This window comes from Diadema setosum, chromosome 12, assembly GCF_964275005.1.
Source record: "Diadema setosum chromosome 12, eeDiaSeto1, whole genome shotgun sequence".
Classification (NCBI taxonomy): Eukaryota; Metazoa; Echinodermata; class Echinoidea; order Diadematoida; family Diadematidae; genus Diadema; species Diadema setosum.
In genome coordinates, this window is record NC_092696.1 from 35,779,839 (window position 1) to 35,791,921 (window position 12,083).

General features: G+C 37.4%; 1 protein-coding gene across 1 annotated transcript; it reads right to left on the reverse strand.

Annotated features, from left to right (window-relative positions):
• Window positions 1-2,036: 2,036 nt before the first annotated feature.
• LOC140236175 (epoxide hydrolase 1-like) lies at window positions 2,037-11,861 on the reverse strand. The gene is made up of 7 exons (XM_072316140.1): window positions 11,425-11,861; window positions 9,816-9,984; window positions 8,902-9,016; window positions 7,830-7,959; window positions 6,270-6,475; window positions 5,195-5,426; window positions 2,037-3,709 (listed from the first exon to the last, which is right to left on the reverse strand). The coding sequence occupies exons 1-7, from the start codon at window positions 11,751-11,753 to the stop codon at window positions 3,508-3,510; spliced, it is 1,383 nt and encodes a 460-aa protein (XP_072172241.1). The 5' UTR covers window positions 11,754-11,861; the 3' UTR covers window positions 2,037-3,507.
• Between the last annotated feature and the right edge of the window lie 222 nt (window positions 11,862-12,083).

Sequence of the window (12,083 nt, forward strand, 5' to 3'; positions counted from 1 at the left end):
TGTCAAAGATATGCAAGAATAGGTTTTTATATTTGGTCACAGGCTCTGTTTGCTCTTTGCTGTACCTTGAGCACAAATAATGACACAGCAATTACATCTTGTGCATGTGTACGATTGTATTATGCCCACGACGCAATATTGTCCGAAGATTTCATTTCTAAATTTGGCCTTTAAATGCATTCTACATGAGACTGTTAAGGTTTACAATTACAATGTACATGCACCAATCTTACAAATTGTTTCTTACATATTATCTCGCTATCAAGTTATTTCTGTTCACAAGCACACACAGAATGAGAAGTGTAAAAATTTGTGAAAAATTAGCATTTATTTGGTAAGAAGGAGCACATTTCCAATAATTAGGCACTTAAACAAACTTCTCTGTACTGTCAGACAAATTACATGGTTACATGATTCTCAACGGAAAAATTGTACATTGTAAATTGGCCCCTTAACCCTTTGTGTCCTTTGAGTAATGATTGGTACAAAAAAAAAAAAAAAAATCTTATAGCGTTGTACAACACTGTCCGAAGTCTCTGGCATGGAAAGGGGTAAAAAATAGACCTACAGCAAGAGATGCAACTAACTCAACTTAATATAGGATTCTTTTTTCAAACATTTACAAATAAGTACATTTCCACAACATTTCTTCACTATATTGAGACAGTCAAACCTGTCTTAGCGACCACCAGTCTACAGCGGTCACCTGCCATATTTGACCACTAAGAGCAATTCCCTCTGAGAGAAAAAGCTTGTTAACGAACCTGTCTACAGCAGCCACCTGTTTGTAATGGCCACTTTCTCATTTCCCTTTGGCGGCCGCTATAGACAGGTTGGACTGTAGCAAAACACTGAAATATATTTACTGTATTTCACCTAAGCAAACTTGATGTAATGGAAGAATATTCACACAAAAGAAAATGCACTATCTCTCCTTGATAAAGATAATGTAAATGTGTCAATTCCATTATTCAATGGCATGTATACATATATTACAGCGGACTCCCGTTATAACTAAGTCCTCAGGACCGGCAGTTTTCTTTCGTTGTATCGAAATTTCGTTATAACCGAACAAATAAACAATAAAAATACATAAAATGCTTAACGTTACGGCCCAAATTTTTACTTCGTTATAACCGGAATTTCGATATAACCGTGTTCGTTATAACGGGAGTGCACTGTAGTCAATTCTCCAAAATGTCAAAGGCTCACAAGTTGAATTATGAATAAGGTGAAAGAAATTTCAGACTTTGAAATGGAAAGTGCATGTTTGTTACATCACATGAGTCAAATATTACATAAGCCACACCTTATTGTCTTTGACGTACAAAGCATTCATTTTACTTGTACACTTGTATGAACAAGACAGCATGATGAAATAAGTACAAAAGCTTTCCTCGTAGATTGCTCTTCAAACCAGCTCAAACCCTGACTGCATAATGTTTACAACTTCTGAAACAAACCTTTTAAAACTTTGACAACATCAGGGCAAAACAATGTTTTCTCCACTGAGTTGCAAAGTTTCATTTTTTTGGAAGACACAATTTGTTTCTAATGATCAAAATGTAATTGCTGGCTAGTAAATGCGAGTACACTGATAATATTTTATATCTATGCAATTATATACAAAGTCTCATTGTTCAGATGATGATACAACTTTTTTGAAGGCTCACTGGTATTTACACACCATTAGCCATACAATAACAAATACAATTATCTTTTCTTTTCAAGAAAAGCTAACAGATGATATTATTTCATTAAACATTTAACAATCCTTACTTTGCTATTAAAGCAATGGTAAGACACACACTGAAGCTTTTGACCTATCAATATGTCATGGTTCTGTATTACACACATTTTTGCCTTGTTTATCAATACAAAAAAGAACTGTGACGAATACATTTATATCTCTCAATAATGAAGACTGTACATCCGAATTTAGTACCACTGATATCAACATGTAGTAAGCTTGAACACTGAGAGAGAGAGAGAGAGAGAGAGATAGAGAGAGAGAGAACAGCAACTTTTAAAGCATTTCTGCAATTATGGATATTTGCTAAAACCTCTATCACACTACACCTAAATGTATAACACTACGGCAGTACTGGCAGCGTAAGTCAATTAGAAATTGTACTTTATGATTCAAATCACATAAACCTACATATATATGAGAATGTATTCAAAAATATATTAAAATGTAAACTAACGGAAATTCACCAGAAATTAATGTAATTTATAAGTGGACAATTGAGCATAAAAATTGGGTTTCCATTGGGATGGAATCCCATTTTCTTTACTCAATTTTTCCACCCAAAATATATTTGGCAGATTTGACAATTTAAGATAAAATCACACCTTACAAAATGGATTTCATTCCAGTGATGCCACTGCTGACACTATTAGGTGATGGTGACAATGATGATGATAATGATGATGATAAGTGATGAGAATACTGGTAATGGCAATGATATGATTTGATAGCATTTCATATCCGGATGGAGATTAAAGGGATGGTATCGTATTGGTTGAGGTGAAGATTCACCTTTTAAAGGTCCAGTATACCTTTGGGAGCAGTGATTTAAAAAATGTTCAAGATATCACATTTGATGCATATGTGTAGGTCTGTTGTATCACAAAACATCCTACCATATAAAATTTTTGCAATAAAGCCTAAAATATGGGGAGATATCAGCATGCTTCTCAATAAACCATAACTGTATACAGTTTAGTCTGGAAGCATTCTTATTATAACTATTGTTCACATTTTATGTACTTAACAATACTTAACATCGATTATACGGATTCAAATTTTTACAGTGGTTGTTTCTATCCCTAACTCACATTTTAGATCTATTTTAAAGCACTAATGTTGGGTTTTTGTTTCATCTGCAAATGGTAAATTATGCCTTTAACTTTTTGTGAGATACCTACAAACCACGCCGTGAAATGTTAAAGACCATACTACTCTAAAGGAATTCAAAGCTTATTTGATGAAAATTGGTTTTGAAATTGCTGAGATCTCCAAAACAAAGCAATGCTAATAAAAGGTGGTATCCACCTTTTATTAGGATCACTTTGTTTTACTTTGTTTTTGAATATCTCAGCTAATTCCTTGCACGGATTGAGAGCTGGGCATTTGATTTGGCAGGTCAATAATTTGAATCACAGCTGTTGTCTGAAATGTCATTTCCTGTTTACAGTCAGCAAAGAGCATCTCATCAGTTCATTGGTACTGTAAACATGATGATAAAAGTATACCTGTCATGGACACAATTATGCATGAGATATTTTACCATCTAAAAACAAGATTTGAAATATTGTCTGTGTTAGTGGTTCTTTCTAAATATCAGGAAAAAAAAAGTTTAAGGAAGTGAAAAAAAATGAGCAAAGTACACCTGATCCCACAGACAGTAACCCTACTGATCCCAGAAAGTTTTTTTTTTTTCTTTTTTGTGACCAAATATTCCATGATAGGTTACTTAAATTCTCCACTACTTTGACCATCTTCTAGAGAGCCTCAACCTTCCGCACAAACTGTCGGATGTCGTCGGCGAGCATCTGCGGCTCCTCAAAGGCAGCAAAGTGACCTCCCTTAGGCATCAAGGTGTAGCTGATGAGGTTGGGGTTGTACTCCTTCAAGGCCCACTCGGGAGCCATGCCGAGGTCGTGGGGGAAGACAGCATGGCCAAAGGGAACCATGTTGGCATGCCTAGATAACCACCAGAGGAAGACAGTGGATGGGCAGTGTTAAGTGTCAGTGTAGAAAGCATATTAAACACATACAGTATGTACACAACCACATACACCTTAATACACAAAACACTCACACCCAAATACACAAACAAACACATATGAACGATGGACAGTTTGGAAAATCAAGAGATATTCCAGGTCTTTTACTTTTTGGTGTTGTTGAATTTATCAATTTCATTGCTGACTCTCTCTGAAGCCCTGTTTTAACAGAGGCTTTTTAAACCACTGCCACTGCGATAATCTTATTTACCCTACCTGTTAGGGCTCTCCACGCAAAAAGTTTCTCAGACATTGTCACGGTAACTTTTGCTAAATTCTACCCATGCCATCCAGGGTAATTACCCTGACATTACCCTGACATTACCCTGACATTACACACACACAAACACACACTGGGCTTGTCCAGTATAATCCCATCCAGGGTATGTCAAGAATGGACACACCCCCTTCACACATAAATGGGTAGGTTGTAACGCAAACCTATCCGGAGATGGTTTTGGGTGTGTGTGTCTGTTTAGATGGTAACCCTCCCTCTCTCCTGTGGTTTTATTGCCCGAGGTGAGAAATTTTGTTCTCCGGAGGTTGTCCTGATGTTGTCCAGGTAAGGTCTGTTAAACCGTTGTGGACGAGTCCCAAGTATACTCGGGCAAGTGTCTATGGGAAATGCATGTTATAGCAAAATCAGTCCGTCCTCATCTGGTTAAAACATGGTACAAAACTTCTGGGCCAATTTTCTTGTACAACTGCGCTTGTGAATAAAGCCAACGCTCTGTGCTACATTGGGCAATTTCAATATGATACCTTTTTATAATATACCATGTACAATAAATGCTTCACACATTTAGAAATGAGATAGAAAAGTGATATATCATAGTTTGCACAAGGAAATGTGACAGTGTAACCATTTGAAACACGTATGGAATGAGGGAGGAATGGTTCTGCCCCTCCCCCCCAAGAAAAACAAAAATAAGAAAAGAAACTGCAGAGTGAGCATGAACAACTAGACATTACTGGAAGGTTTGATAGTCTATAAAGAGGACTTTCAATGCCAAAACTAGACAACTTACAGGTACATTCAGAAACTTCATTATTGAGCTAGTGAGTTCCTACGATAGCTGCTCTTATGATATAATATCTGCTTGCTGTTAAGCCAAACAAAAATTCCATCTACAAACATAACTCTAATCTCAATCCTAATCCTCACACCAAACTAACCTAAAACCCTATCACAACCCTAACCCTAACCCTAAGTCCTGGGAGAAAATAATCCTGGAGCAATTGTTGCAGGAGGAGCAAATGTCCTGTCAGTGAGTTGAATAAGCTTTGAAAGAAAAAAATGCAAAGCACACCAGACCACTTCAATTTGTGAATCAAGCACCACAGTAGGCATGCAGGCAACATCCATGGTTGAACTTTGACCTTTTCAATAGCATGCACTCACGTGAGTTCGTACTGCTTCGAGTTTCCGCCGATTTCCTCTTTGTAGAGGCGCATGGAGGACGCAATGTTCCCATTGACCCAGTAGATCATCACGTTGGTCAAGAGCTCATCCAGCGTCCAGACTTTGGTCAGTCCGCCGTCCGGCAGGTCTCGCCACTCGGGATCGGTCCAAGTTGAGAACTTTTCCATGATGTACGCAGCGAGACCAACTGGAGAGTCATTAACACCTTGACCTGTAGGCGGTAACCGAAAAATTGACAGAAATACAGAGTAGAAGAAACATTGCTATACATGTATATATTAGTCAATTAAAAAGTTACATGTGCAGTTTGAAAGACAACTAACCTTCTTTAGATATCATGTAAAAAGAAACACTCAAACAATCTAACAATCAATGCAACTGCCACTTTCAATGGTCTTGTCTTGGGATGGAATAAATGACACCTTTTACATTGATGCAGAGGACTTACAGTGCTGGAATGTTTAAACAGAAATTTCAATCATTCTGCTTTTCAAGTTTAATAGCTCTTTATACAAATGGCAGAATCAGTACAATGTGGAAAGCAACAAAATTCTCAAAGCTTAAAGTAGTCATCACTCAAAAAAACAAAAACAAACAAACTTAATTTTCATAAATAAAGTGAATTATACATTTTGGGAAAGCTTAAGTCTCTAGAATTTAATATGAATAATGAAGTTTCAGAACATGAAAATGTCTCTAGAACGATGGAGAGACGATGTTTTGAGACCCTTTTCTGACCGCCAGAACCTGATCTGACGGCGAAATTTTGGAGGCCAAAATTATGCCATGCAAGGAAAGGGCCCCATTTCTTAAAGAGTTTATTTGATGACAACTCTTTGCTGGAATGACTATTGTCATGGTAATGACAAGAATACAGCTTCCTGATTGGCTGTTTGCTGTGGAAAGTGGTCATTCCAGCTAGAGTTGTCATCCTAACATCTTTTATGAAATGGGGCCCCGAATATTGATATTATTATTATCATCATTATCATTATTGTTATTACTATTATCATTATCACAGGTTTTCCTACTTCTTTTTTTTTCTACTACCAACCAACAGTGTCTGGTTTAGTGGCCTGGATGTGCATGTATCCCGTCTCCTGTAGTAGAAACAACCACATGCGACTGGCGGGCAAAAAGCGGTCCTGGTCCTCTTTCTTTGGCATCAGAAGAGACGGAAAGTAGCCGGCGATAATCGGATAGACCACACTCTTCATGCTCATCGTGACTGCCATGTTGGTATGGATCCCTTTCACATTTCTATAACATAAAGAAAGATTTACAGGGAAAGAAGCATTGAAGTACAATTATGGTGTCACACATTAAATCGGGCAGCTACAGGATAAGATATCTATTGAATCGAAACAAACAGCCATAATAGGATTATCAAAAGATTGGTCTTAATATACAGTGCACTCCCGTTATAATAAAAACAGTTATAACAAAATTCCTGTTAAAACGAAATAAAAACTCACCCCTTTATATTATCCTCTTTATGTTTTTTGTTGTTTATTTGTTTGGTTAAAATTAAATTTCGGTATTACGAAAAAAAACTGCTGGTCCCGAGGACTTTGTTATAACAGGAGTCTACTTGTAACTTATCAAACTGCTTATTTTGTAAGAGGGATTTTTCGTGCTCAACAGATGAAGATAAGATTTCATATCTTTATAATTTAGTGGAGGGTGACAACGACTGAGAGAGCATTTCAAAGAGCTAGCTCACCTCTGCCACAGCAGTTAACCCTTTGAGGACAGGCTGATTTTGCTACAACACCCATTTCCCAAAGACAACTGCCCGAGTATGCTCGGGACTCGTCTTCAATGGGTTGACGGCTTTGGTAGCACATATTACGGTAAAAGGTAAGGGGTCCATATTACTTATGCAAATTAACACATGCTAGTACAAGAATAGCAAACATGAAGAAATCTATATACAGTATAACATAGCAGTTACACCGTTACCATGTACACAATTTGGAATCAAAGATACAGATAATGTCATATGTAACAAGTAAAATAATTAAGATTTTGTGCTGCGAGGTTCATAATGTGTAAAATGCATGTAAATTTCTGCTTACATAGATACATATGTTATTTTTCTTTCTAGGGTACTGTAAGTAAAAATGGAAATTTTCATGGTGTTGAAATTTTCATGCATTTCATGCAACCTGAAGCTACCACGAAAACAAAACCATGAGAATACATTTGCTTGTTATACGTGACCCTATGAAATGTCTTGATTCCATGGAATTATAAACATGCAAAATTTGTATTAACTAGCCCAGTGCATAAAATTACTCACGCAAAAGTATCCACTTTCACGGCATTTCAACTTTCATGGTTGTTTTCTGGACAGTTGAAGTACCTTTGCTGTTAGGTATAATTAAAGTATAAATAAAAGTACCCACTTTCACAGCACTTCAACTTTCATGGTTGTTTTCTGGACAGTTGAAGTACCTTTGCTGTTAGGTATAATTAAAGTATAAATAAAAGTACCCACTTTCACAGCACTTCAACTTTCATGGTTGTTCTCTGGACAGTTGAAGTACCTTTGCTGTTAGGTATAATTGAACGCAATTAAAAAGGATAGATTGATATGGTGATGGAAACCAACCCAGGGAATATGAGGGCCATGTTATATGTAATCGCTGCTCCCCAGTCTCCGCCTTGGACGTAGTACTTCTCAAAGCCGAGACGCGTCATGAGTTTGTGGAAGACCCGTGCCGCCTGGGACACCGTAAAACCTGTCAGGAGCATAAAGAAAATGTGTACATCAATTTCATTGTGACGCTGTCATGTTCATTTTAGGTAATCTTTCTGATTTTAAGTTTTACTATCTGCTGTAAAATTAGAAGATTTTTGTGTGCAGTTTGATTTCGTGAATTCTGCGAGAACTGAGATTTGTAAAATCATTTATATCATATGCATTGAATGCCAGTGGCATGCATGAAAATATCATGCCCCGAAAAAGGCTGTAGGCTCCAATTCGCAAAAATTCGATGACACAAATATTCCTGGTTTCACAGTAACCTTTGACAAGAAAAGGGAGATTTCTGGGTTCTAACTGTCCAATCGTCACACTTTCACCTCTTGAGTGCGGCCTGGCACTGAAAACCCCAGCGCATCGTACACACTCTCACCACTACTTTACAGTAATGGTGTCTTTACAGAGACACATACACTGATGGACAAAAGAGAAAAATCATTAATCCTTTAGAATACCCCTAGAAAAAAAAAACACACACACAAAAAAAAACAAACAAACAGTCAAGGCCAAATAATTCTGAAAAAAATAGTGAAAAATAGCAATCTTCTGTGGAAAATGATGTTTACACTGAAATCTCAGTTATAGTTCTTTGAATAGAATTATGTCACTATCATTAATATTATAATAATCATTAATGATCTTGTTCTTCTTATTTTCATTATCACTGGCATCCTTATCATTATCATCATTTTTGTTGTTCTTCCTATTATCATCGTCACCATCATCACTATTATTATCATTATTATCTTATCATTATCACTATTATCATTATTATTATGATCATTATTAGTGTTATTATTATCATAATCAATATCCTTCAATCATTATTTCTAATTTTTTTCATCATCTTCATTATCATCACTCAAGCTGTCTGGCTCTGATTGGACAGAAGTTGGTATCCCTGAGCAACAGACCACACCTTGTTTGTGGGGGGCTTCTGAGAAGCCATATCCTGGGATGCTTGGGCAGATGACCTCAAAGATGTCATCAGCAGTCCCGCCGTGGCTCAGGGGGTCCGTCAGCATAGGTAGGATCTGAAAAACAAAAAGAAAGAAGGGATGCAGGTATGATAACTAAGGGCAGTCAACATCTGCAGCAAAAAATACAAAAGAAACATAAAATACTGATGTGCACTGTGAAAGAAATTTTGAGGACAAGTCATCACATTGTATCTTGGATGAAAAATGGGATGGTTGCACATGCACATGTACTGCATGCCAAATCAAATGTCAGAAAAAAAAAGAGAACATAATTGTTAGTTCACAAATCACTGAAACATACATGATGAATGATAACATTTATCCTTCAATATAATTCACAGGACATCACATAATTCACAATTCAAAGACATTTCATGGATCACTCTAAAACTATACATTTGAGACATGAAACCTTTATGAAATGGAACCAACCGCCTTTTTCGCAGCATGAAACTTTCACAAATTATCACTGGTATCCAATGCATATTGTACAGACAAACACTTTTGCGTGCATTTTGTGAATCTTGGCTCCTCACAAAATTTAGGAAAGTTACATGCATGCTAAAATTTCTGGTTCTACAGCACTTGCACACTTCCATATACTCCCAAAGGCAAAATTCAGGAAAGTTACATGCATACTAAAATTTCTGGTTCTACAGCACTTGCACACTTTCATACTCCCAAAGGCAACAATGTGAGCTAATAAAATAAGTGGTCAGGTAAGTAGGATATCTTGTATAATGTATGTGGTCTTTTTGGGGTCACATACATACCCAAGAAAGAATACGTGGTGCACTGTTAAGCCTTCTACCATCCAATGTTCTACCTCCACAGAAGCCTTCAAAGATTTTACCTTGTAAAACTCGTAGACTGATCCAGGCCAGCCATGGACGATGATGAGGGGCTTAGCCTTCTGTCCAGGCTTCAGTTTAGGCTTCACATGGAGGAAGTGTACATCGATGCCCTCTATGTTGGTCAAGAACTGGTCATACTGATTTAGCGTTCTCTCAGCAGCTCGCCAGCTAAGGGAAGAGTCAAAAATAAGAATCAAAAATTAAAAAATGTTCAGTGAATGTACATGAAAGACTTTCTTAACCTGAAAATTCTTATCTGTTTCAACATATCACAAAATGAGTAATCCCTACTATAAAAAGAACTAAGTATAAGGTGTGCACATCTAAAAAACAAACATACAACTAAAATCAATAGATGTATTGTATCAAATTGTATGTTCCACTTGAAAATCATGAGTTGTTGGCATTGCACCATCCCAGGCAGAACTTCTAATATTCATCCTGCCACAAGACAGCTGCTCATACTAGCACTGAAAGTTCTACAATGTAATTTTTCAATAGCTGTGAGAGGTGTTGTTTGGTACTTAAATGGTAATTGCTTGTTTTTTGTTTTTTTTTTTTACATTTCTTTATACTGACTCATAACCGAAATACTCTATCAACTGGGAGACAACATCATAATGGCATGCACAAATACATGTTCTTTGCTTGTTTTGAGTGGATGCTGATTACTGATTTTCAAAATGTTTTTAGAAGCACCGAGAAGTTGTATTAAAATTGCTATATGTAGGCCCTTATTCAATAGCATCAACAATCTGTTTTCGACATAATTATTATTAAAAGCAAAAGTTTATATAATTTTAACATGCATCCCTATATTTCACTTGTTAGATGAGATTATCAAAATTAAGTGTAGGATTCTTCATTCACATTATATTCATATTATCAACAAGTCCTCATATTTTTGTTCTCAGGCCTATAAACAATTCAAGTTTGATGAGAAGCACCTTAAAGAAAACAAGCAAAGTTTCATCCACACTCTTTCATGTGTGTGTGTGTGTGTGTGTGTGTGTGCATTTTTTTTTTTCTATTTAAAGATTTACCTGAGCCTGAGGGGATGTTATTATATCTGACTTTGTCATTAGGTATTAAATCAACAGCACAGTATTATCAGGGGTCGTACCGGCCATGGATCAGACTTATCCCCTTGGTTTGACTTGTTCTGTTTTGTCAACTCAACTGACACTTTTTTTCCCCTTAAATCTGTCAAAGGTATGTATGTTACAGTACAATGGGTCAGCTACTCACAAGGGCTTTTCCTCTCTTGCTGCTTCCCCCACCAATGGCATTGTCTTTGTATGTAGTCATACCGCCACATTATTTCTATACTTGTATATAGTTGTATGTCGTATGTCCTATGAATTTTTCTCAGCTTTTTGTATCTCATTTTGTACATTCATGTTTTATTGTATGCTCTGTATATTTTTAATGCTTGGTGCAAAATAAACTAAACTAAAACTGAAACTGACTTAGAAGTGAGAATGGAACCATGTGAAAGGAATTGTTGTTGATGTTAAAAGGTTATGCTCCCCACTTAGCTGTAGCAATCGTCTGGGGTATTGGAAAGGCCTTAATGGGCCACGCCCACCGACCACAATTAATTCTCACCTGTATTTCTCGAGCCAATATCTCTGCACTTGCTTCATGAAGTCTGAGTTGAAGCCATAATGGAAGGCCGAGTCCTCAAGCCGATCGACGAATCGCGTTTTTTCCAATCTCTTCTTGAGATCTGCCAACACTTCATCAGACACGTTGATGCGAAACGGACGCACGGACGTGTCTTGTTCCTTCCCCGCTACTTCGGGCAGACCACGACCCCACCATCCGGTGCCAGCATCGGGAGGTTCTGTGAGCAGGCTTGGAAAGAGCACAAATGAAACCAAATAGCCGCACACGACCGCCAGGATTAAAATGAAAATTGCTGTTTTCCAGCCCATCTTTTGAGAATGCTGGTGACCCTCAATTAATTGCTAATGTATTTGAACACGTAAAATGTCAAATTTGAGTGATTACCGAAAGTACGAGCGAAACCCCGAATGTTTCGTTTTGGGTCACACGTCCGAACTTGAGCGTTAAGGATAAGCGCGCGCACCTAAACAGCACGATGCGATCGCGAGCACCATGGACTGGGCCATGGAGCACGCGCCGATCGAGAGTCGAGCTGGGGCGATGGATCCCAGATAGATCCCCAGGGTCGAGTATGGATGGGGTCATCGCGATCTTGATCGGGTGGCATGATCATGCAAAATGGAGCGATTTCTCCTTTG